This window comes from Falco rusticolus, chromosome 5 (genome assembly GCF_015220075.1).
Source record: "Falco rusticolus isolate bFalRus1 chromosome 5, bFalRus1.pri, whole genome shotgun sequence".
Lineage (NCBI taxonomy): Eukaryota > Metazoa > Chordata > Aves > Falconiformes > Falconidae > Falco > Falco rusticolus.
Window position 1 is genome coordinate 21,351,510 of NC_051191.1, and position 26,885 is coordinate 21,378,394.

The 26,885-nt window shown below is 45.4% G+C and overlaps 1 protein-coding gene across 2 annotated transcripts; it reads left to right on the forward strand.

The window, feature by feature from the left end:
- The first annotated feature begins 30 nt into the window (after positions 1 to 30).
- KLHDC10 (kelch domain containing 10) lies at positions 31 to 26,873 on the forward strand. 2 transcript variants are annotated; one of them, XM_037388368.1, is made up of 10 exons: positions 170 to 220; positions 14,051 to 14,220; positions 14,470 to 14,691; positions 15,230 to 15,384; positions 16,582 to 16,730; positions 17,303 to 17,387; positions 18,301 to 18,367; positions 18,977 to 19,024; positions 21,173 to 21,312; positions 22,592 to 26,873. In XM_037388368.1, the coding sequence occupies exons 2-10, from the start codon at positions 14,187 to 14,189 to the stop codon at positions 22,799 to 22,801; spliced, it is 1,110 nt and encodes a 369-aa protein (XP_037244265.1). In that variant the 5' UTR covers positions 170 to 220; positions 14,051 to 14,186; the 3' UTR covers positions 22,802 to 26,873. The 2 variants fall into 2 exon arrangements, with proteins under 2 accessions (XP_037244264.1, XP_037244265.1); XM_037388367.1 differs by lacking the exon at positions 14,051 to 14,220 and having other exon boundaries at positions 31 to 220.
- Positions 26,874 to 26,885: the final 12 nt, after the last annotated feature.

Below are 26,885 nucleotides of genomic sequence, written 5' to 3' on the forward strand. Positions count from 1 at the left end.
CGCAGAAGCTCGCCGCCGATTGGTCGGCGGCGGGGGAGGGGAGAGAGGGGGGCCTCTGCTGGCCGCCGCCTGGGCTCGCCCTGAGGAGGAGCAGACGGGGCCATGTCGGCGGCGGACGGTGCCCGGGAGGGCGTCAGGGAGGGCTCGGGCAGCGCGGCGGCTGGCGGCGGAGGCCTCCTCAACCGCTTTGTGCAGCTGCCGGGCAGGCCGCGCTCGGCGGGTGAGTGGCAGCCGGTTCTAGGGGCGAGGGTGACCCCGTCCCCAAGGCCCCAGCTTGTCGGGGACCGGGGCATCCCCGTCCATAGGGCTCTGAGGGGGCGGGTACCCTTCAGTTGTGGGGGTTATCCCCGTCCCCGCAGCTCGGGGACATGTTGGAGGGAAGCTGGGGTACTTCGTGGACCCGGGATAGGGGTCACCCCGTCCCCAAGGCCCGAGGGTGGTGTGGGGAGGGCCGGGCTATTCCTGTCCCAACAGCCCTGGGATATGGGGGCCCACAGTCATGGATAGGGGCGGTTATCACTTTAAAAACTGTCTTAGGGTGTTGAAGGAGACAGTCTCGGGGGTGGAGGGGGTGTGACACAACCTCCTACGACCCTGAGGGGTGGCAGTTCAACCCTCCCCATCCTGATGGTCTCAATGCATTGAGGAATGCTTGGATGCCCTACATGGGCAGTTCATCCCAATCACCATGGACACAGGTCGGGGGGGCAGGATATTCCACAGCCTCTATTGGGGGTCAGACCCATCTCAGTCACCCTGGGATTGTGGATGGACCTGGGCTAACCCATGGTGACACCCCCCACCCCCCCAATCCCAACATATCAGGTTTTTGGATTGTGGGACCCCACAGTCCTGGCAGGGGGTGATCCTGGAATGGGGGTCCAGGCCACCAGAGGGCCCTTGGATGAGATTTCAGCCCAGTTCTGTACCCTGAGAAAGGTGGTTCTTCCAGTCCTGGGCCCTGGGAAAGATGGTTCTTCCTTATTTCCACCTCCTTTCTAGAAGTGTTGGTATGCTGGGGGGGTTACCCCATCCCAACAGCCCCAGGATATTAGGTGGAGGAGACTGAAGTTACGCCACAATTGCAGGACTGGGGAGATCACCCCCATCCCAGCTGTTCTGCGATACTGGGAGGGATGGGAGACACACCATGGTTCTGTGATGAGGAGGTATTCCCAGTTGGTTTGGGGTATCCCCTTCTCCTTATCTCCGCAGCACCCCCTGCTCTCAAGGGCCACAGGGTGTGCACAGGAGGTGGGTACCCCAGGCCCTGGGCATCGTTTTCTGCCCCAGCTGCCCTTGGCCCTGCCACTTACGTCCCTCGGTGGGGGATGTGAAGCCCCTCCTGGTCCCAGGGGTAGGAGCCTGTATACCACATGTCTGGAGCATCACCAGCAGCTGTGAACAGGCCTTAGCAGCTGTGAACAGGCCTTCAGGCCAGGATCCATGTTTCCTTTCCTGTGAAACCTGTCACAATCTGGATTTGCAGCAGGGATGCCTTCGAGAATCATGCAGGACCACTGTGAATTCACTAAGTGGCTCCACACCCTTATTTTTGGGTAAATTCTCAAACATGTTTCCTTCCTCCTGTGATAAGGGCCTTTTTTGGTAACACAAGATCTGATTATCTTCATGTTCCTGAATTTTAATTGTTGGCTTGAGCAAACTGGTAGTACACCTTCCTGATGCAGTTGTAACAATTCCACTTTTGGCTACAGATTATGTCCCGACATGGAATTCTGCCCTCCACCACCTGTACAGGGGCTGATGGTACAGCCCCGGGCCAAACTACCCTTGAACAATTCAGCCTTAGCACTTAAGTCCAACCTTAAATCTGAAGCTGACTGTCAATCTTGCTGAAAAAGTACTTGATGGAAAAATGCAATTGCGGTCGATTACTGGAGTTTTCTCCCTGATTGACACCTGTTAAAATGCTATTTATAGATCTCCAGCAGCAGCCCTTACATAACGGTTGAGATAAAGAACAATATTTTTCCCCCCTCCTTCCGTTTCCTCCAAGCAGGTTTGTTTTCTTACCTCCCAATTCTCTTTTTACCTCCTTTACCTCTCAATTCTCAGTTTTCAAGAGGCATTCCTTCATTTTCCCCCTGCCATTCCGTGCCCTAGACTCCGTCCATAAAATATGCTATCTCCTTTTAATCCCATTTTTATAAGTAATTACTGTTGTGAAGGCCTACAAAGAGCTCATAGCATGCTTTGGCATTGGATGCATTTGCTGCATACCTCTCTGCAGAGCTCCATTGCTCCTGCTAAGCCATGCGTCATTTGAAGTAAATCTGGGCTATTTCTTGGTTAAACATGAGAGCATACGCATTGATGTAGGTGCTGCTTTTGTCACATTCTCCTTTTCCACCTACTCGTAGGAAAGATTTTAAGCTTTTGTCACCTTTTTCACTCTGGAGAATTTAATTTGCACAAGGAAATGATTACAAAAGGTAAGCAGGCAGTTAGTAAGACCTCGTGCCAGGGTTGTGCTGCTCTATTTGCTTTCTCAAGGGGAGTATTTCTGTCAAGGGTTTCTCAATAGAGGCATTTCTTAAGCAGCATCTACAAAAGAGTCTCATTGCTGGCTTAACAGCTTAAAAAAAAAAAGGCACTTTGTTTTTGCTGTCTCTTGATGGGTAAAGATTCTTTAAACATCTATAATTGTATGTTGGATAAGGGAAAGGAAGGAGCTATTTTTAAGTGTTTGTAGGCTTTAGAAAGAGCAAAAATGTCAAATACAGCTGGTACGTGGTTTGTTCTCCACATAGGAAATCTTCCTGTGCACACTTATTTTTTTTTCCAGTGTTTTCATCAGACTCTTGGGGTTAAGTGGATAGAAACAATCTGGAGACCTAAATATATCTTTGCCTCTCCCATGCTCAGCATTTATGGTCTTGTCTTGAGCTATAATTTTCCCAGTGTGCCAGTCACAGAGGGTTTTTTTGTACGGAGAGATTTGGAGTTTCTAATATATATTTTTAAAAAATACAACAGCAAACCCAAAAATCCTGAACTCCTTTGTGTCACATGGAGGAGCAAGCCAAAAGCTATTTGTCTGAAGAGCAGTGTACATGTGATACTTTAATTAATGTGATAACTTTACAGAGAGACCTGGATAGGCCAGAAGAGTGGGCAAGCAAGAGCAGTATGAAGTTCAACAAAACCAAAATACAAGTCCTGCACCTGGGATGACATTCCAAGACCTAGTACAGGCTGGGACCTGTGTGGTTTGGGGAGCAGTCTTGCTGAGAGGCACCTGGGGTTCCTGCTAGACAGCAAGCTGTGAGTCGGTGACAAAGGCATATCAGGTCCTGGGCTGCATTCACAGGGGCATTACTAGCAGAGGGATGGGATCATCTTGCTCTACTTGGCACTTGTCAGGCCGCCCCTGGGGTGTTGTGTCCAGCTCTGGTCCCCACAAGTCAAGAGAGACATAGACAGACTGGAAAAGGTCCGAAGGAGATGGTCAAAGGCCTGGAGAACCTGCCTTATGAGGAAAGGCTGAAGGAGTCAGATCTCCCTGGAGAAGAGGAGGGTTGGGTGGAAGTTTGCCATGTTTTTCCAGTACTTAAAAGACAGCTAGAAAGAGGAATGAGGGTCTGTCTTCACAAGGAGCTACACAGATAAGAAGGGGCAATGGTACAAATTGCAATGGGAGTTTTATCTCAATGTGAGAAAAACATTTTTTACAGTAAGAACAATCATTCACTGGAACAACCTCCTCAGGGATGTGGTAGAGTCCCTATTGCTGGAGAGTTTCAAGATGCAAAGGCACTGAATAATCTGGTATCGGCTCCCTTTCCCATGAGAAGTTGGACCAGATGATCTTTCTAGGTCCCTTCCGACCTGGGCTGTTCTTTGGTTCTCATTTTCCAAAATGTCTTTATTTTCCTTCTACATTTTTTAAAAAAACAAACAACCCAAGGAACACTCAATTTTAGTGGTGTGAAGTCTGTAATATATACATTTCTGGGGCAAATGTTTCCTTTATTGCTCTGGTTTCTCAGTAAGGACAGTTCACTCATTAAGAACTCCTTATTTTATTCTCCACTTTGGGATGCTATCTCATCTATTACAATCCCATTCTTGTTCTGCTAATCACAGGAAATACTGACAACCAGTTGCACACTTGCAGAAATGTTTGAAATGCATGATTGCTACAAAGAGGTTTGAAAACAAAAGCCTCTGAGAAGCAGGGTGAAGACCGACCCATTTGGACATTGATCCAAACCCAAAAGCTCTCCTGTCTGGATGTGGGAATGACCATTCTCTTAGAAACACTGCTTTACAGACTTCAGATATTTGAAAGGTTCTTGGCTGGTGGCCTGTGGATTGTATCTTGGTATCCTTGGCCACATTCTTTGGCCTCTCTTAGCTGCCCTCGGCTCCAGGCAGTCATCATTCAGGTGCTGGGGGCTAAGGCACAGCTGCTTTCTCTCTTGGGTATTTTTCAGGCATGGGCAGCCTGCCACTGAAGGGAGCTGTGGAATCTGGAGAGGCTAAATGCAGCTGGATGAACGAAGAGGTTTTAAACCTTGTTCTCGGCGACGCATTCACAGCCTGCTTATCCAAACATTTGTAAGGGACTCTGATTACATGAGTTACAAACTTATTTTGTCTGGCTGGTATGAAAAAGATGAAGCTTTGAAGACTGGAGTCAAAGTCAATATTGACTTTTCTTGTTCTCTCTCCTAAGAGCCAGCAGTGCTTTGGCTTTAGCCCTTGACCTAAATGTCCTTCAGAAGTCTTGCAGAAATCATAAATAGAAAGGGAGATATTGAAACCTGCTATTCTGGATATTGAAGAACTAGGTAGGAGGGAAAATAATACTGATACCATCTTTAGAAGGCATTAAGAAGCAGTAAAGAGGATGCGTACACACACCTCAGCTATTCACCGCTGGTATGTTACTTTGGGAACCAAAAGCCACGCTGTATTTGTTAGCTTTACATCCTGTAGTTATTTAGTTTGTATTTCCAGAAATAGTGCTTGAAATAGAAATTATATTGCTAGTAGTAACGCTGATAATGTTGCGGTATAATATATGCCATGTGGTATGGCCTTGCACTGGGATTAGTAGGATTGAAGATCACAGATTGATGGAAAGAGCCAGCATGTTTGGGGCAAGCCTTACAAGCGGAAGACCTTACACCCTGATAACAGGACAAAGTCAATGCGGTTGTGGCTCAGTGCCTGTGCTGTTCCTTTTCCTGTTAGCTCAACAGGAAGAACTTTAAGACCTCAAAATGAGGAAATGCAGACAATAGGCAGCAGACCTCCCTAAACTTCATGGAAGCAGAAGGAAGCAAAACTCCAAGGCCAAAGCATCTCGCTGGAGGAGCCAGAGGGTATAAAAGACCTGTCCATAACTAATCTGTCCTTCTAAATGAAGAACAACCTAGGAATCGTAGTAAGGACTTGGGAGCTGTCATCCTTTCACCCTCTGTGCTGTACATAAGTGATCCTGGCCAGATCACTTGGATATACTTGGTTCTTGTGGGTATGAGGAGCCAGAACCAGCTTATTTAAATATTTTGTAAAATTAAATTACCCTCCCCTTGTGCAAGATCTCACACTTAGTTTTGGTGCACTGACTGCTTGCACCCTTTACTTTGCAACTGACCCTACAGTGGATATTGCGATTAAAATAGGTTTAGAAAAAAGGGACCTTATAAAGGATGGTGCTGGGGTTGCTGTTGTGGGAAGTGTTTGAGGTTACACCTGGGTATCTGTTGGTTATGTTGCAGCAATGAATAAAACCATGCTTTATTCCAGGTGGTCTGGAGGAGAGGGCAAGAAAGGCTTGATTTAAAATACTTCAGCATAGTCTTCAAATCTGGATTTGAGCCACACATGAAGTGAAGAGGATTCGTGGCTGTACGTGCAAATAGTTTTCACCAGTAAATATGAAAATAGCAAATAGTCAGGTAGATCTAGGAGGAAGGTCTTTCTAGATGCAAGTATTTAACCAGAGTGAAAATTCAGAGTATTAAACTCACCAATGCTTTCATTGCAGCGCAGGATTCTGGTTTTTAATTCTAGCAATCTAGTTGGCAGAGTTTCCCTGTTGTAGCCTGGCAGAATGTCATCCTTGCTTTTATTTCACTGCCAGCCCCAAATGTTTAAACTCAACATTTATCTATTTCAGATTACCTGATGTGCATGGCAACCTCTAATCCATCAAATTAAAGAGGGAAAATGATACCTCTTTGTTCAAGGAATGAACTGGGAGCTTGTACAGCGTTAGCTAGTGAGTGCTACAACGAAAGCTCAAATCTGGATGCTTTCTGACTACACTATGGGTCAGCTGCCTTCCCTTGCTCTGCCTCATTGTATGATACTGCTCAAGGAACTACAGGTAGAGCAGCATTTAATCTTTAATTTTTCAAAGCAGAAGTGCTTGGCAGAAGTGTGCAGCCACCTCAGTAGGTCTGCTCTTTATTCTGCCTGCTGTGTTGAGCCTGCATTGGAGATGAAAACACAGCTGCCCCACTGTGTGCTGTGAACACTGATAGCTGTTTTGGTAAATTTGTGCAGTGTGGTTGAGGTGGTGCTTTAAATAGCTAGTGTAAGAAAGGGTGTGTAGTGTTGGTTGTAAACGTTTGGATGACCATTGTGAGCTTATGGTTGAAGTGGCGTCATCTTAAGAAATGGGTGGGGTTTGTTTTTGAAGCAAACTTCATTTAGCAGTATGAATCTGTAAGCTTTTCTGTGCCATTGTTTCCCATTTTTCAAATATGTAAAGAACTTTGAGACTTGTGTTGCCAAAAAATATGCTGCACATGTAAAGTGTTTTTTCCAAATGCATCTTGGTTGGAAAAAAAACCCAAAATGTTTGATCGTCCTTGAGATTTAGAAACATTGGTAACTTTTATTGCATAAACTTCTTTTCTGAAGGTTAGAAGCTGAGCATTTATTCTGACCTTGAATCCCACCTGCATGTGGAAGCCCCGAACCCAAGAACAGTCATCCTTTTTATCTCAGGTCATCTGCGTCAGATGATGATGATGTTGAGTGTGTACATCTTTTCAGAAGCTGATACCGCATGAATACCTTTCAGCAATTCCCCTGAGTGCCCAGGAAGGTTTGTTTTACTGGGGAAGAAACTGCCCTGAGCAACCACCTCCCTACTGCACTGAACTGAGCTTTTAGATGTCAGAACATCCCCTGGCTGCATCTGCTGCTTTTCCTTTGCTTTTTGGCTGCTTTAGTGTGAGATGGACAAAAGGGAAAGGAAAAAACAGAGGTTTGCTTCTTCTGTGGAGAAAGCCATGTGCTATAAGGAAAATACAGATTTTTGTGAGTTGGACGTCACCCCACGATTTGAGTGAAACCTTTCACATTGGCCTTTAATTATTGAGTTTGGCTTTGAGGATCATTCTCTGTGTATTCTGAATGGAACAGACAGTTCTCCCTAATTTCTGTTGCCTTTATCTTACTTGCCTTTCTTTTTGTGAACTACAATGTCTTTAAACAACCAAATGAGCAAGCCATAAAACGGTTGCATGAAACAAGCAAGCAATACATGGAAAACCAAATTATAAATGCTTTGCTGCTTTGTGATATTTCTGTAATTTGGTAACTTGGAATGGGGCAAGCAGTGTGTCAAAACATAATTGCACTCCAATTTCAGACAGGTCTTTAGTGATCTTTTAAGGCTAAGAGAATAAACAGGCAAAACTTTAAAATCAACACCTGCAGCTTCTAAGCTGCTGATCTGACTGTGCAAAAGGATATTTTTTGCACCTTTACCAAGCAACAGCATGTGGCAGAATTGAGGAATGAGGCATCCTGAAGCTGGAAAGTCATTACAGTCACACTAACCCACAAGCAAGGGCTATGTGTTTGCAAGAGGAGTATGTTTATTTAGTTCTGCTCCTGCCATTTCTGCTGGCTACAGCCAAATCTCTTTCTGGTAGCTGTGATGGCAAAAGAATTTGGCCTGTTTCTATTTGCCTTTTAAGTTGCCTTTTAAGTGTGAAGTTAGCAGTTTCACTTCCCTCATCATCTTTGCTCCCAAAGAATCTAGGAATCATTTTTTTCTGCTGCAGGTGGCTTTGGCTAATACTCAGCCTCATACCTGGCCCTGGCTTTATCCAGAGGTCATTCTTCTTTTCCTTTCTGCTTACAGATTTCTGAGCAGATGGTGGGAGCCCTTGGCCTCTTCCTTCTGAGGCTGGTTGAGAAAGGGAGGCAGGGGTTGTGGATTTGCCACCTTGGGAGAACAGCATTGCATTGGTTTGCTGGGAACTGATAACAAGGCGTGGTGATGATTAGGGAAAATGTTCTTAAGAAGGGAAAAATTAAATTCTGCATAACCTGATGGCATAAGCAGACCTTACCCTCTGCCAAGAGCTTCTCATTGATTAATTGATTTATTTGGGTTTTCTGTGACAGCATGTTCATGATAAGAAACAAGGATGGTTTCAGACAGGGTCTCATAACAACTTCATATTCAACTCTTCCATTGCTTATTTTTAAGAAATTATTTCAGCTAATTAGACCTTTTTCCCCCTCTTGTTTAAAAAAAAAAAAAAAAAAAAAAAAAGGCCAGCTGGCTAGTTTACTAATTCAAATAGCAGGTACTCCCCTATTCTTTAACCTAGCCAGTGAGATGATGCCAGCTTTTTTTTTCCTACGGTCATGAAAGGGGGGATAATCAAATGAAAATAAAATGCCTTTGTTCTTTGAAACTTGTCTTTGAGCTGCTCTGTCTGAAGCACGTCTCACCTTATGGTTGTGCTATGTGTGATTCACTGCAGCTACTTGGTACTTAGATGTTTAATTTTCTTCTTCTATAATTTTATTATTGAGCTATTGAAAAGCAGTAGAGAAGTCCAGTAGACTTGAGCATAGCTGTTGACACATGCTGTGGTTCTGGGCATGCTGGTAGCATTTAATCTGTTCTATAACTTCAAATAATCTCATAATGCTAAGGGATTTTTGTATTGTTTTGTTTTTGGTTTTTTTTTTCTCCAGGCCTTCCATAGATTTCCGTAGCTGTCAAGGGCCCAGAGCTGGAATTTAATAATCTTTTAAGCTTGTGTTAGTCAGAATAGGAACAGTATTTGTGGACCAGCAGGTGCAGTTCAGTTTTGTCCTCCCCTTAAGAGGGACGTTTTGAATGCGGTTCTTGCTGGACACTATTCAGGACCATTTCGCTTCTCCAAAATAATGTGTTTCTGTAGATTTTCTTAAAGAACATCTCTGTTTTCTCCTCCTTCTTGCCCCAGACTTGCTCTGTATTCACAGTTTTTGGAGAGGTAGGAAACAAATGTCTCATGCATTGGTTGCTGTGCTGTGTTACATCAGGAAACTCGGGAACAGATAGTCATGCCACCTTTTTGCTTACTCTCATGTTCTAATAATACCTTTTGCAGGAGAGGTATTCAATTAGGAATCCACTTTAACAAAGTCAATCTGGGCCATTTGAGCGTTCCCTCTGAGGTCAATGAATCATTTGAAAAGAGTGAATTTAACAGGGTGCTAACAGGTCAGTGCATAGCCAGCAAGCAAGTTTCCATCAGATGGCTTAGTCCTAAATTAGGACTTTCCTTAATTATGTCCCTGTTGTGATGGTTCAGCTTCATTCTGTTTGTGGAGATTCTTATTCTCTGAAAGTTTTATTGTTTCCATTCTGCCCTGGACCAAGGAAAAGAAATCTCCTTATGAATGCACCTTCCCCATCTTCCTTTCTGCTTCGCTTTGGAGTCTTAAACTGGGAAAGCAAGTGCTTTCCAAATTATATCCATCCACTTTAAAGCCATTTTCTATAACTAGCTTTATGCCCTCTTTCTCACAAATCTGTCTTGACTTGGTACGTTGTCCTGCTACTTTCCACATCATCATCAAGGATTCATAGCAGGGCCCGGTGAATTGCAGCTTTTCACGGTGATGGTGCCTTGCTGGGCTTAGCTTAGTGTTGGGTGCTTCCTTAATCTGTGGCAGGTTCAGCTCTTGATGAGATGGGCTTTGCTAACTAGAGGAGGAAGATACCAAACTCTTGGGTTTTTCTGTCTTCCTGCACCATCTAAAGTTTGCACTTGTGTAATAGGCTCGTCGTGCACTACTAATGCTGAAGCAAAAGCAGATCCAAAACTTGCATGAAGAATTTCAGTAGGAGATGTGAATCATCTGATAAAACATAATTAAATGGAAATGCAGTTCTTTATTGGAGATGCAAGTCATAGAGCTTGTCTGCTGAAGAAACTAATCTTCGTTAACTCTTAAATAGATTCAGCTTTTACAGGTCTCTTTAAAAAGGTGTAGCTTCTAAGGTGGATTAAGGTCACTTCAATTCTGAATAGAAGAGTTTGGTGACAATTTAACTCCGTTTAAGATTGTTTGGTTCATTGATATGTTTGTGAATGGGCTTGCATAGGTGACTCAGAAGATGTATTGAATATTTTTTTTCCCTGTTTATGGGTAGATATGTCAATTTCTATGGGCCATTGCAAGGGGGAGTATCTAGTCCACTGAGGTGAAGGGGTCAGTGAAGAGCAAAGCTTAAAAACAGCAGGCTGGAAATGTGAAGCCTTCGGAGAGCAGTCAGTTCCTACATGAGGAGCATGGTGTTGAGCAAACACAGCTGGGGTCTGCTTGAATAGAGCAGGAAATCTGTTATTTTCGAGCAGAGCAAAATGAAATTGCTTATGTTTGTAGCTACAGGGATTGACCCTGAGCTTTTGGAAACGTTGCTCTGGTTGGCATTTTCACCCCTCCTTTCTCTGGGGGTCACCGCTGTGTGGCAGGCACAGCAGGAAGACGCATTTCAGCCACTCTCATCTGCGATTTGGTGCTCAACTTAATGCTGAGGACAGTGGATTTCCCTTGAGTAGCTGAATGCTTGACCAGAGACAGGTATCATTTCTCCTGCTAGCTCTGCCATGAGAATCCTAGCTTCTGAAAAAAGACAGTTACTGAGTGTTTAAATTTGTTCCTGTAGTGCGCAGCACCCTTTGAGTTGTTGGCGAGAGTCGTGTGAATGGGCAGGGAACTAGCAGCAAATGTGGTTTGCAGCAGGAATGGCTTCCTGGGAAGCATGGTCTTTTCAGGCCATCCCAGCTGGGTGCTTGCAGGTATCTGCGCCACACCAGCTCTGGCTTCTATGCCCTTTCCGTGTCTTGAAAATATCTTGAAAAAAAATTATCTTTTAAAGGTAGGAGATGGATTTCTAGGTAAATGGGAATAGGTGAAACCAGCTGGGCTGCGTATGGATTTAATGTACCTATCTTGCTATCTCAGGGACCTGCAAGCATCAAAAATTGATCCCTTATTATGGAAACTTAACTGTTCTGGGGCTTTATGGCAAAGTCAGGTGTCTTCCCTTTTTGAATTTTGAGAGGTGAATGACAGAGGCGGCCTCCTTGGTTTTGTTTTTAAATTTATTTTCTTTGAATTATGCCTCTTACTCTTTAGTCTGTTGGCTTTATATAAAACTCAGCCTTATTCTCCTCTCTTCCCTCTGGGAAATTCTCATGGCAAGTGTTGTGACTAGAGGGAAGTAGGATCTATAGTTAATGTAATACTTGAAATCCTAATTCCCTAACACCTTTTAAATTTAATGGATGATTGAATTAAATCCTCACTCCCTTGCAAAATGTGTGTATCAGTGCTCCCAGTCTTTGCTGGAATTAAGCTCCAATTTCACTTCTTTCAGGTCTTTTTGGAGACCTTCAGGGCAAACACAGAAGAGTACTGTGTCCAACTCTGGGGCCCCCAACATAAGAAAGACACGGACCTGCTGGAGGAGGTCCAGAGGAGGCCGCAAGCATTGATCAGGGGGCTGGAGCACCTCTCCTAGGCAGACAGGCTGAGAGAGCTGGGGCTGTGCAGCCTGGGGAAGAGAAGGCTCCGGGGAGACATTAGGGCAGCTCCCAGTACCTAAAGGGGCCGACAGGAAAGCTGGGGAGGGACTTTTTAGTAGGGCCTGTAGTGATAGGACAAGGGAGAATGGCTTTAAACTAAATAAAAGGAGGATTTAGATTCGATATTAGGAAAAAATTCTTTACTGTGAGTGTGGTGAGGCGCTGGCACAGGCTGCCCAGAGAAGCTGAGGCTGCCCCATCCCTGGAAGTGTTCCAGGCCAGGCTGGATGGGGCTTGGAGCAACCTGGTCTAGCGGAAGGTGTCCCTGCCCCTGGCAGGGGGTTGGAGCTAGATGGTCTTTAAGGTCCCTTCCAACTCAAACCATTCTGTGATTCTATGATTAAGAAACAAGCAGGATGAGCTCCCTTTGGCTGGGCACAGACATGTGAGCCCTTTGCTGAGATATCCTCTATAGGCTGCAGGGAGGCATGGGCATTTCTCAGGCAGTTTTGTTTACAGATATTCAAGATCGATGAATTGCCCTCTCGAAGCATCTGCAATTACAACAGTCTGAACAATTACCTGGATTGTAAATACCTTTATTGTCAATGTGTTCACTTAAAAATGAATCCATCTCTTTGGATAGCTTCAGAGTTTAAAATAAAAAAGCCGAAAGGGACAGATGTTTCTCTTTCCCTTTGTGAATCACCTCTAAAGCATGTAGTATTTGTTTAACAGTTTAGTCCAGCACTGAGGCCAGTAGCTTCCTTGCTGCTGCAATTAGTACATGTAATATCCACTTCTTCTGTGTGCTAATGTCCGTACCATGCCAGGTGCCCGATGGCACCGTGAAGCCTCAGTAGCCAGGCCAAAGACTACAGATTTTTTCTGTTAATTCCTTAACTTTCTTCCCCTCTCTTTCAGCCAGTGCTTATTAGTTTTCTATGTGTGGATTGCTGCGAGACACAATTATTACTGGAAACAACCCAAATCTGTCAAAACTTCGCCACAAGGAGTTTGTCTGAACCCTGTAGAGCAGCTTAATTTTGGACAAGAGTTGGAGCTTAAAGCAGCAGTAAACAGAGAACATGATTAAGCAAAGCTGCTTGTGCCGAGTTAAAATTCATTATTCAGTCTGGACAAATTACTTATTTCACCTTTCCTGTAGGAAAGATGCTTGATGCCTCATTTGTTGTTGCTCCGTGTATCTGATTCACTGCTGATAATTGTAACAGGCTCTAAGAAGAAAACATTACACGTCCTAATTAGATGCTTCACTGGGTCCTGTTCCATCCTAAAAGTCTGTAAAAGAGCTGTGAGAGCAGGTGGGTGGGGAAGATCTCTTGTTTGGGTGAGGGGTCTTCGAGAATCTTCTTTGGTTTTTTTTTGATTGTTCTGTACTGTCAACTGGCCCAAAAGGGGCCTGTCTGGAGGTGCAACAAGCAGAGGATGTGCTTGAGGGAGTGATGATTAGGTGCTGAAATTGTATATTTTAGGGGAGTATCCCCCTTCTCAAGATGAAGCTTAGAATTACTCTCACTAAAACACTGTTGTATTGCATAGAAAAATGATTTCTGCAACCTTCTTGGTTTAGTCAGCTGGTGATGTTCTTACACGTATCTCACAGCCAGCTTCTCTGTTCAGGGACCTGATCGTTTTCTGTTCCTTTCATTTTTCTTATTTGTTATGTGGTTCTGTGTCTTGTTGAAGAGAAACGTCCATTTCTGGCACTGTGCTTGGCTCTTGCTGCGCATCGAATTTGAGCAAGCCTGGAATTACTTTTTGATCACTCCTCAGCTAAGACTTCAGTTGCCATAGTCCAACAAGAATATTGCTGTTTAGGTTTACCCGGACTGAATCAGTCTTTCTGTCTATTCCAGTTGAGGTCTGAGCTTTAATTGTCCTACCCGCTTTTATTTCCGTTGGCTTTTAGGGAGGAGGGTGGGTAGGCAGAGGGCTTCCTTTTGGGAGTAACTTTTGCCAGTTATCAAGCTCAGCCTGCAGGATCTCAGATGGGTCCCCTGCTGCGCTCTTTTCCAGTGCAAATGCCTTATCTATGACCAGATTTTACTGGCTGTGTCAGACCTGCATTGCTTAATGTTTAGGAAGCCCAGGGTTGTCCAAGGTGAAAGAGCCTTCTTGCGATGCAAGGTGCCAGGAGTGAAAAAGAAGAAAAGGATAGAAGCTTTGTAGAGGAGGGAGAACAAATCATTACTTTTCTTTTTTGTTCCCATCAGGCAGCTTTAAATATAAACATTTTGGAACTGTTTCCGAAGTGAAATCCACCATACAGAAAGAGTGACAGAAGGGGGGGGTCATAAAGATATCCTAGAAATAGCTTTTCTGGAAGGTTTGTCATGTGGAAGGATTGTCATGCGTCAGCCTGCAGGCAGCAGTCCTCGGGCAGGTGAGATCCAGGGGCTAGAGTGGACATGAATGAGATGGTGGCACACAGAGGTTCTCCCCACTGCTGCTCTGTGAAATGGATCTGTCATTACAGAGCCATTTCCTCCTAGCTGCAGACATGCTTCCCTATGGCTAAACAGCAGCCACTCTTGTTGGAGAACCACTGCAGCAGCTCCTGACCCTCAGACACAAGCTCAGCTCCTCTGTTGACATTTCACTGAAGCAGTTTTACCTTCTCATTTTGCTGTAGGCCATAGATCTCCACCAGCAAGAAGCGGCCATCGTTGTGTGGCAGATAATGCCAACTTGTATGTGTTTGGAGGCTACAATCCTGACTATGATGAATCCGGTGGGCCAGAGAATGAAGACTACCCGCTCTTCAGGGAACTCTGGCGCTACAACTTTGCTACAGACACGTGGCATCAAATGGGCACTGAAGGCTACATGCCCAGGGAGCTAGCTTCCATGTCACGTACGTATGGAAATTCAATTCCTGTGTGCCTAGTCCTGAAGCTATTTTAATTGGTGTCCCTGGTGGAATGCAAAACTGGACAAGAACAAATCTGGATCCTCTTTCCAACTCTTTTGCAAGTAGGCCTTGAATTTGGGTTGGTTTCGTGATTTTTTTTCTTTCTGCTTTTGCTCAGGTTGAGGCAGAGGGAAAGAAAAAATTTCAAATGCAAGAGGTAGTCTTTAGGTATTTAGCTTGATAGTTGCAGGTCACCTGCACTTTCAGCAGCCAGGTGCTCCGTGCAATGAGACATCTTAAAGCATCCAAAAATAGATCTCTTTGTTCACTAGCCATTTTTAAAAGTAGGCCTTTGGTTACCATGGTTTTTAGCTTGCATTCATTCTCTTTTAGAGCATTTCAAAGCCATAAATGCATAGTGTGAATTGTAGGGTATTTGAACAGTATTGAACACTCTCTGCCTACTGTCTCCAGAGCAGAGAGTCATTCTGTTTTACTGCGTCTCACAGCAACAAGTACCTGCTCTGTCTCTCTCTCCTAGTTGTATTGCATGGCAACAACCTGCTTGTGTTTGGGGGCACCGGGATCCCCTTTGGGGAGAGCAATGGCAATGATGTCCATGTCTGCAACGTCAAGTACAAAAGATGGGCTCTGCTCAGCTGCCGAGGAAAGAAACCCAATCGAATCTATGGCCAGGTATGAAGGACAACCCTTGTTGAGGCACTTTGAGTGTACCTGCCTACGAAGTGCTGTGTGTCACAGAAAAGAGGCCAGAGCATGGAGTTGTCTTCTCTGCTAGTAACTGGAATTGTTCTCTGTGTGCCTAAGTGTATGGGAAGTCAGGTATCATTCATAAAGAAGTAGGGTGGTCTTGGTTCTTCGAGATTTCAAAGGAAAGGAGTAGTTTTCTTGTAGTTAGAAAAGCCAAAATTTGTTAACTAAATGCCAGATGCAGTTGAATGAAAAAGTACATCTGATTTAAGGAGTGGTTGTAGTTTCTAGAGTTTCTCTGAAGCCTCCTCAAAGCCTTTAAAACCCCAAACTATAAATGAGAACAGTGGTTAATAGGTCTTACTTGTATTAGAATAACAACTTTTAAGACTTTACATAATATTGTCGGTGACCGTGGTGTACAGAAAAATAGATTCACTCTCACGGGAGGACTGCCGCTTTTTTCTGTGCTTTCCAGTAATGCTGCCAGTGTACTTGTGGTGCAGACATTTATAACCCAACTAATTTCTTGTTTAGATGTGCCCCAGACACTTGAGGGAAGGAAAGTAGTCTTCCCCTTGCCCAATTCAGCTTGAGCTGGCCTTTGGCAAACAGGCAGTTGGGAGCAAAAGGAACTTACATCTCTGCTTCCACCTTGGACTGCATCAGGGAATGGTGCCTGCATGACCTTCACAGCTTCAGTAGGCTGATAGTCTGTGTGCTTTTGAATTGTACAGGCTGTCTCTGTTGTTTAGTCTGACTTATCAATTGTGTTATGCTTAATGCCGCTGGCTATCTGATGGCTGGTTTATAAGATTCTGCATAACAGTATCTATATAAGGTCAGCATGGAAGAGATTCAGGGTTAATTGTGCTTTGGTTTTAGCTCTGGGAGCTCCTGTTGCCCAGATCTGTCTTGTCTGATGCCTGAAAATCAGCAGCTCCACTTCTAGGTCATCAACTTGCGACTGTGGAGTTACTTACCATTCCTACAGACCTCCCACCCCCATCTTTTGTGTGTTGTCCTTGTTTGCCCTTCATGTTTGTCCTGAACATGTCATTTTGTAAGTTGTACGTAGAGCTTTGCAAGCAGTGTCTTGCTTTGGGAGGGTGGAAATTCTCTCTTTTTCAGACACTGATGTCATGCATCCTTTCCAACTGGTTTCTCTTTGTTACCTTCCAGGCCATGGCCATCATCAATGGTTGTCTCTACGTGTTTGGAGGAACAACTGGTTACATTTACAGTACTGACCTACATAAGCTAGACCTCAACACTAGAGAATGGATCCAACTGAAACCAAACAACATGTCCTGTGACATGCCAGAGGAGAGGTGAGAAGCTGGACGGTCTCAGAGAGCAGTAACACTGGGGAGTTACCACTTTTACTGTGAGTGAGAAGCTGAGAGAGTGCAGACAGGGCACTTTTAGAGCAATGGTTTTGGCTGTGAGCCTTGCACAACCAGTGCTCCAGCAGTGTGGCGTGCAGGGGAGTGTAGGTGTGGGGTGTGAAGCCTTTGCCAGGACACTAATCTGGCCTGTGCGATGCCAGAACAGAGCTGAGGACCCTGGGGCAGCTCGTGAGTGCTGAGGAGGGGAAGAGGCTCCAGATGATCCCTGTCCCTTGTCCTGTTCTGTAATGAGGCATGGAGGAAGGAGGGCTGGGAGATGAATCAGCGATAATCTTAGTGAGAGCAGGGGCTGGAATACTGATGGGTGCTGTTCAAATTGCTCATGAACACTTCCACGTCTGAATGCTCCCAATGTGAGGGACTGATACAGCATAGCCAGGCTTGGGGTGTCTGCTTAATCCACTCAAACTTGGCAGCGTTTTCCAGAAGGCTTTTGTTGCTGTGCACTTGCGCTAATTGTTTGTGCTGCTAAATGTCCTTCTTCGCACCTTCAGGTACAGACATGAAATCGCGCATGATGGTCAACGGATTTATATCTTAGGAGGTGGAACTTCCTGGACAGCTTATTCCTTAGATAAGGTAAGGCAATCAGAAACCTTGAATGCTTGCATTGATAGGAGATTTTCTGCAGTGAAATATAACTGACCTGATCTCTTAATCTGCCTTTGCCTGGAGAGCTTGGTAAAAAAATAGATAACTAGGAGTAGATTGTTCTTCTAGTTCAGTAAAACCTGATGTTGCCACAAACATGTCCTTGTTGACTTACAGATGATGAATCTGTGGTACGCAGTGACCATACCAATCTGCTTCATTTATGTAGACCTGTTATAAAAGGTTCTCATTTAAAACCACTCAGGACATCTTTCTAAATGTTGTATTTGTCCCAAAACAGGAAAGCGCAAAAAGAATTCCTTGACATTAAATTCAGATATCGATATGGTACCTCTTTTCTTGTCTTCCCTCTTAATCATATGCTTTAATTTCCTTTCTTGTGGTAAATGTTTCTGTCCAATACAATTTGGGGAGGGAAGAGTGAATTCATCTTGAATGCCAAAACGGTAAGCGAGGAGAATTTAAATAGTGCTCTGCTTCCGAAAAAGTTGAAACTGCAGCAGTTAACATGACTTCTTACCTCTCCATTCTCTGCATTTCTTTTCTCCTTACATGCAGTATGAAATAGGTATTTCTAAAGACCTTTGAGAACTGGAGGGTGTGGGGTTTAATTGGTCCAGTTTTTTTAAAAGCAATATTCTTTTTCTTCAGCTGTGGGGCTCAAATAGCAAAGTCTGAGATGAAAGCTTGAGTAAGCTGGTATGCTTTGAAGGTGATTTTATACCTGCTTAGTCGCTGGCTGCGATTAGCTATTTTTGTTTTTACACTTAATGAAAAAGAGGGGTTATTTATAGTGGTTCCCTGGGTCAGAGCCTGTAACTGCATCATGGTACTGCTGGGAGAGCCAGGAGGAGCTAATGACTCCTCTTTCTCCCTTCAGATCCATGCATACAACCTTGAAACCAACACCTGGGAGGAAATTGCCACAAAACCTCATGAAAAAGTTGGTGAGTCTGGAATTTCCTGTTTCTTCCCCTGTAAACCAGAGAGTGGCCAGTGTGCTTAAAGATGCAGTTTTCTGGTAGGCTGGAAGTCTTCTTCATAACCTTGTACAGTACGTGGCTTAATGCTGGATTTGAGGTCCTGCTTGTTTAGAGCTTTAGCAGTGAGGACTAACCCATCTGAAGCATATAGCAGCTTGGCTTCCCTCCCTCTCTGGGTGGGAAAGATGGTAGTGGCTGGCTCTGCTCCCTGAAGATACACATCATCTCTGCTCCCTCTGAGGGACCACATGCTGGCCTGGTTAGCAGCAGGGGTTTCCCTGAAACCTTGTAGGCCCTCGGCTGCTGCTTTTCACCAAGCCAGAGTTGAGAGCTGGAGTCTGTGGAGAATGACATTCCACACATTTCTTCCTTCCCTGGAGACCAAGGTGGAGTCAAGCCTGAAGCAGATGGTTGTTAAATTAGAAATGTTATACCTGTGATTGTAGGAAAGCAGAAGCCCCTTATAAATGAAACAAGTGACTCCTATCCATGATTGTATGTTGAGATATAATCACCACTTGCCCAAGCACTTTAAAGCAACTATAGTTGATACGTTATTTTTATTCTCCTCAGGCTTCCCAGCAGCCAGAAGATGCCATAGCTGTGTTCAGATAAAAAATGGTAAGATCTGCTGCTTGAAAATTGATGTATCTTATACAACCTAGCAATGACAAGCCCATCCTTATAGCCTTAGAGATGGTGGCCTCCAATACATGTTTGAGAGGACTGCAGGGCACATGTGTCTTTTCTGGAAGAGGATTTCTTTCTTATTGACAGGCCTTAAGCTGCCCAGTTGGCATCACTCTTCGTATGCAAGGTCTTGCTGCTGTAGGCAAATTTATTTCTGCAGTGCACAGTGCGGTCACTCTCTGGAATTCTGCAGTATTTTATGCAACACCTAAATCATGTGTGGCCACTTCAGTGCAAAATTCCACGTATTTTAGCCACAAGTGTCTGTGGTACTTCGCAACTTACTGGTTGCAAGCTCATGAACATGTAGGAATGATGCTCCTGCTCCAGCTCAATGACTAACCTGTTAGCTTTACAGTCTGCTGTGAAAGGCAAAGTGGGGCCAAGCCCTGGAAGTCAAGTTCTTCAGAAACAAGATTGTTCAGGGATTTCTTTGACAGCGGGTCCTTTTCATGGTGTTGTAAATCTGAAATGCTCATATGGAGTGGATTATGAGCTGAGTTATCATCCAAGTCTTTCCATTCTCTAGTAAAGTGAGGGCCATTTTATATGTTAGGAGCTGCATGGAGCTTTGTAGAGCCTTTTGTTCTTCACTTTGATCCTCCGAGTGGTCTTGCTGTAAATCACTTGCATGACACTGTTTGAGGCACAGCTTAGAGAGGGCTCTGCTTGTGCAGTCAGTGTTCAGTTACCCACAATTTTGAATGGTGGAGTGTTCCTGCAACTAGATTTGGGCCTCTCCCGTAGCCTTGTTGTCCTCCAAGAATGCATTCCCCCAAACTTGATAAAACCCAAATTGCTCATAGTGGCATGAAGAAGCAGTTGCAATATTGATCCTTGTTTTCAAAACTCTTCAGATCGATTACTAAATGCTGTATGTTAAAGGGTGGAGTGATGCACCAGATTATATTTCTTAGGAGTGCTAACTGTGCCAATAAGGTAGGCAGGGGCTGGGAGATGCTTCCAGTCACCTTCATCAGCAGTATTTTGCTGCAGTGCAAGCCTCTGAGTTGAAAACTTGGGCAAAGCCAGGAGCAAGACCTGCCTCTGGCAGGCAGCAAGACTAGGAGCCAGGGCTGTGGCTGCACCCTGTGGGTTTAAAACTGCTAGAATCTGATCAAACCCAAGTGCCTGTGAACTCAGGTTAGCTGGGGTGTAATACAGCTACTAAAAGTGGGATTGCACTGCTGCTTGTCAATGTCATTTAGCTCTGAATCTGCCATGGTGGGGTTGGGATCACCAGCAGGCTAGGAAGTGGATGTGAGCCAGCAATGGGCATTCACAGCCCAGAAACCCAACCATATCCTGGGCTGCATAACAAGAAGCATGGTCAAGGGAGGTGATTCAGCCCCTCTATTCTGCTCTGGTAAGACCCTGCCTGCAGCACTGCCTCTGCTCTGGGGTTGTCAGCATAGGAGAGATGTGGATCTGTTGGAGCGGGTCCAGAGGACGCCAAAAAAATGATCAGAGGGCTGGAGCACCTCTCCTAGGAAGACAGGCTGAGAGAGTTGGGGTTGTTCAGCCTGGAGAAGAGAGTCTCCAGGGAGACCTTATTGTAGCCTTTCAGTATATAAAGGGGGCTAATAAGAAAGATGGAGAGAGACATTTTACCAGGGTCTGTAGTGGCAGGAGAAGGGGCAACATTTTTTAACTGAAAGAGGGTAGATTTGGGGTTAGATATTAGGAAGAAGTTCTTTACTGTGAGGGTGGTGAGACACTGGCACAGGTTGCACAGAGAAGCTGTGGCTGCTCCATCCCTGGAAGTGTTCAAGGCCAGGTTGGACGGGGCTGGGAGCAAGTGAAAGATGTCCCAGACCGTGCAGCGGGGTTGGACTAGATGACCTTTAAAGGCCCCTTCCAACCCAAACCATTCTGTGATTCTGTAAGTGGTCTCTGTGATTATGAACAGTGCACTGGGACTGATTTAGGAGGTACCGAGAGCTTGTGTCAAGGTAAAATAATTATTGACCCTAAAACTGTTTTGGAAGGGTGATCACTGACTTCAGTCACCATGTGTTCTGCAGTTGCTGGATAACGGATGGCTGGGCATGTAAGCACTGTGGGTTTCCTCTCTTACAGATGTGTTCGTTTGTGGAGGCTATAATGGAGAAGTGATTCTGGGAGATGTTTGGAAGCTGAACCTGCAAACTTTCCAGTGGGTCAAGCTCCCAGCTGCCATGCCGGAACCAGTGTATTTTCACTGTGCTGCTGTCACACCAGTAAGTGACTCATTTCTTTCCTCTGTACCTGAAGTTCAAACCATTCATTCAAGCACTCTGACGTTTGTGTGGGCTTCAAATAGAGCTGAACTGATGTTACCAAGGAGGTGACCTCCACTGAATGCAGCATCTTTCTGGAGTCTGAGGGCTGGGGTGAGGTCACTGCATTGACTCCTTTTACTCCCGCTGCTTTTTAAGGAGCAGGAACACACAGGATATTCTGCTTTCTAAAAGCAGCGATGCGGAATTTTACCTTTTAAACTGTATCAGTTCCAAGGAGTAATTCCATGTGTGAAGAGCAGTTCCTGTTTGCAAAAGGAAAAAAAGCACAAATACTTCCCCAAGTAAAGTAGTTTTAGCCTACTGAGAACAGCCTGAGTTGAAAGATTAGCAGGTGAGTAGCCCTCTTTGGAGACCTTTGCCAATGGGAAGGTTGGTATTGCTATAGCTTTTTGCCGTGACTAGAGTCTTAGGGGCCTGTGATTGATAAGCAGTAGGAAGCAAGAAATGCATTTAGCTGTGACTTCACTGTCCTTCAGCTGATCATTGCCTTAGGGCAGCATGTGAGGTCAGAGGTCGGGTTCTTTGGTTATAAGAGCAGTGTTATCTAGTTCAGAGACTGTTATAAATGCGACTCTTTCTGGGAAACTCTAGGCCTGATAAAGGTGTTTCCCTGACAGCTCGGTGACTGCAGGTGGGTGCCTGGACAGCAGGAATGCCCTTGCTTTTCCTGTGTATTGAAAAAATACCACTTGCAAAAATAGGTCAGCAGCTGATCTTTTCCCATCTCTCTGTGTTCATGTCGTTCCTGGAGCAGGGTTATGCTGAGCCAGCAGAGGTAATGCAATATGTCTTTGTACAGTGTGGTTTTAGTTTTAAAAAAATACATTCTTTTTAGCTGAAACATAAGTATGGTTCTATAATAATTCGTTAACACTTTGCCCCACTCCTAAAATTGATTTCTTGGGATAGAATTCACCTAAAACACAGAGTAAAGCACTCTAAGCTAGCGGATACGTGCTTTAAGATGAGAGACATGCCCTTCAGCGGTGATTCCTCCCCTTGGGAAGAGCCTGGGGTGACTAGCTCAGGCAGCGATACTTCTGTTACCAGCACATAAAGGTGTGTGAGATGTATCTCACTCTGTGATTAACCAGCTGGGAATCTGGAGAGTTAAATTCTGGTTTTCCCAGCTGCGTTGCTCCTCAGCACCTTTGGGTGGGTGTGCCAGTTCAGTCTGTGCCCCATGTAACTCCCCTCTCCCCCTTTTCCCATCTAGGCTGGCTGCATGTACGTTCATGGAGGGGTGGTCAACATCCATGAAAACAAACGGACTGGCTCTCTGTTTAAAATGTGGCTGGTGGTACCCAGCCTGCTGGAACTGTCATGGGAGAAGCTCCTGGAATATTTCCCTCAGCTAGCAGCTCTCTCCAGATCTCAGCTTTTGCACCTTGGACTGACGCAGGGACTTGTTGAGCGACTAAAATGAGAACATCTCATGCTTCTGTCCAAGACACACTATGTTCAAGAAGCCCCCTTGCACCCCCTATTTATGGATACCATGGATGGTCTTGCTAAGAACATGGAGGAACCTGCTCAACGCCTTACTCAGCAAATACATTGATGCCTTTCTAGAAATTTTTACTTTAAGTTGTTGAAAATCCACTTTTTATTTATGGATCTCTAAATTACACCATTAATTAAAAATACTCTCTGGGACTAATCCATAACATCCAGCCATCAAACCATCATCAGCACATGCTTGCAACTTAACTGGGGAGGGTGGGGAGCTTGGCGAATGTCCAAGCCCATGCTTACACATGGTGCATTCAACTTACTATTTTCACAAGATGTATATAACAGAGGACATTCAGTGCAGAACAACAGCTGACCTGTTCTTTTGCTTTGGATAACACTCATCACCCCCTAATGCCCAGCTGAGCTCTCCGTCTATAGAAGAGAACTCCTTCTGCTTGAAGGCTTTGCATGTGTTTCATGGGCATGTTTCCATCTCTTTGAGCTTGAGAAGATGGCTGGAATGTCACATGGGGCAGCGAGCAAAGCTTTGCCTGTGCAGTTTTTCTGGTGCAGTGTGCAGTTATTTGAAACACCCCGTGTCTGTGTTCCTCACCTTTTCATATTGAAAGGTTTGCTTGGAAGACTGGTTAAAAGTTGCCATTTAATGGACTACTGTGTAGTTTACTCGGGGTGGTGAGGGGAGGGAAAAGGTTTTGCTGAATCTTTCTTAACCCCTTCAGCTCACATTGCACTCTGAACAAGCTAACAGCAAAAACTCACCCCACAGATTTTAGAGCTGTCTTTTAACCTGCAGCGTGTCCTATCCATTGCTTGGGTATGAGCCACCCATGCCAGCTCAAGTGCTGGTTATCAGCTTCTGGCTCTTAACATGTACCTGTAAGATTTTTGTTTTCCTTCCTCCACACATCAGCCTTTTTCTAGTTAGCTTCGCATTCCTCTGGGGGTGGGGGATGTTATTGCTGTGTGCAAGTGGCTGTCTGGGTCCTTGGAAGCTCATGGATCACTCATCCCAGGAAACGCAGCATCAAAAGGCGGTGAAACATCTCCCTCTTGCTGGGAGCAGTGGTCATCTCTGTACAGGCAGCAGAGGAAGGGATATCTGTCTTGTCTTGCTGTGCTCCACCTACTGTGAAGTTTGCTCTGGAGACTACGTGTAAGTGGCCATTGAACTCTGAGCAGCTCTGGTTGGCTGGCATCAGGTTTGTGCAAAATCCTTTTTGTTTTAAGACCCATTTTTAAAGTGCTTTTTTAAAAAAAAAAAAATAAAAAAAATCAGCTTTTCCTAGTACCTTCTTCCATCATCAGAGGCAAAGGCATTTTAGTTTCTTTTTAGGAGATTGCATTTATGTTTAAATAAACCACAGTGTTGTTTTCACATTGCCAATCTGAACAGCTCTGACTGACTGAGTCACTACTACCCCTCTTAGGGAGCACCTACCTGTGATGTTCAATTGAAGTGTTACTATTTGCCCAGTGTTAAGCTCCCCCTGCTCTTGAGGATAGATTTCCCCCAGCTTCTGTAGCCTCACTTGCCACTCCTGCACCAAGACCCAGAAAAATAAAGGTTGGGCATCATAGCTGAAGCATTCTCTGGTACTTTGAACCACAGAAACTGGTGGCAACTGCTTGTATCTCTTGTATCTGTCCCCTTCATTGCACCTTTGCAGGACTTGCAGCTCACAGGGCAAAACTTGGAGACCTCAGCTGCGCTGTGTAGCTTTTGCAATCCCCAACTGTAATCTGGCTTCTAGCAAAAAGCCTGTGGAACAGAAAGCCTTTGCTCCTGGAGAGCATTATCATCCTATTTCAGCCCCTTCCAAGCCTGCATGACTGCTGCATCATCCCACTGCTCTGGCTCAGGAGCCCAACCCAGACGTTGCTGGCAGCTGCAGGCAGAGAAAGGTTACTTGCTGTCCTGCCCCTGGCTTGTGCTGTCTTCTTCTGCAGGACCATGTTGGGCCAATGGACCTTTTCTCCAGCTCCCTCTTCTGCCCTTAGCTCAGTGGTTCTCACCTCTACAGAGGCTGAGTATCTGCTCTTATTCTTTGCCTTCTGGCCTGCAGTTCTAGGACCTTTGTACTGGACCAGCCTGGTCATACATGTGCTAGTTCTTCCCTTGCCTACTTCAGAAAGCATCTTCCATCATCACCAAGGCAATATTAGAACCATCCTATTAAAACCATTCAAGCCTAGGTCTCAGATCAAGCAGATTCCTTAAGCCCTTATGTCTTCCTTGCCCTGGCAGCTTTATAGGATCAGCCAGGAGCTTTCCACTGATGTAAACACAGGGAAAAAGGTGGTAGGTGTTGCTCTGGGGCACATCTGACCTCAGGCTGGGTTCATACTGACAGCTGTCAGCAACGCTGTCACATAGTTTTAAATCTTGATGTGGAACGCATTCCACCACCCAGGCAGGACGATGCAGCCCTTGACATCCCTGTGACACAAAGTCACTGCTAGGTCACCCAAACACAAGTGCCCAAGCCTCGTCTGTTGACTGGACCACTGAAGTCACAAGCCCAGAGCCTGCCCGTGCCCTCCACCAGTGGCTTGCAGCTGGTTTCACCCCTCCAACCCAGGCACACTTCATCCCCAGCACATGGGGCCTCGGGCAGCACAGCCAAGAGCATTACAGAATAAAAGGGCCAAAGACTTGCTTTTGCTGATGAGAGCAGATATGAGTGTTGTCCACTGATGGGATTCCAGGGGCTTCTCCCCTTCCAGTAACCTGGGGTGGCTGCTGCATGACAGGCACCAGATCTTGGAGACCACTCTTCCTAAAAATAAATAAATAAAGACTTGTTTTACGCACTGCAAAGCTCACAGCTCTCTTTTGAGGGTTTGCTTGAGTTGTTGCTAGTCTACTGCATGTTGAGATTTTGAGTAAAAGCTTGCCCGTTCACAGTGGCAGAGGCTTTGCTCTGTGGTGCAGCTTGAAAGATACATAGCTACAGGCTTTTCTTGCTCCATCTCCTGCTTGTCTTCATCTCCAGCCCAGGTTCCTCCCTTTTCTCCGTTTTAAGGGCAAGTTAATTCCCTCTGTGCAATTCCATACATGAAAGCAGAAGAGCAGAGTGTCACTGCTTCTGCCAGGGCAGGGCCGTGATTTCTCTGAGGGAGAGGATCCACAGCAGCTCATGGAGGGAGAGGAGTTAAGAGCATCCGCAGCGCTACCTGGAATGGGGACAGGACACACTGGGACAGAGAAAGTCATCTCACGAGCAAGGTTTTGTAAGACAGCCCGGCTTCCTTCGCCCCACAACTTACCCCTGCTCCCAGCACCAAGCAGAGCACCTCAGGGCAGTGTCAGACATCTTTGGGGCTTCCTCACTGCCACCCATGGCTACTGCTGGGCTCGTCCTGCTGCAGAGCAGAGCACTGGGAAAGGGACCCACAGTGCTGGCCCTACCACACTTTCCCAAACACAAAGGCTAGATCTGGCTCCAAGAGAAGTCCCAAGCATCCCTCACCCTAGGGTAGAAGTTTTCCATTTAGCCTCAGATGAGACATAGGAGAACCTGCTCAGTGCCATCATCATCTGCCCTCCCATCGCCCACCTTATCCATCTCTTACTGCCCCATGCTGTCAAGCCCATCTGCTGCCATCAGCTAACTCTGAGTACTCACCCAGGAATCTTCCCAAATGTCTGTATTAATAACAGCAGGATTGTCCATACTGATACCAGGAAAACAAGAAGTCTTGATAAAGCAGCATCATTAACTGCCAACAAGCTGCAGCCCTCCCTTGGGAAGGAGGGGGATCCCCGGCTGCTGCCCACCTTACTCTGGGCCGTTTAAAGCCCAGTCCTGTTTCTCCATTGACCACAGGACCTTTCGGAGTCCAACATTACCACAGGCAGCGAGCAGCACTCCCCTCTCTGGTTTTTAGTGCCTAAATACATCTCCACACAGCTGAGGAGGGAGAAGGGGCACGGGAGGTGCAGTGCCTGCATTTCTGTATCTGTCAGTGTTTTGCTTTTGATTTGTTTTTTTAAAGCTCTGATAATAAATCAGTCCAAGCCACCCACTTTGTCC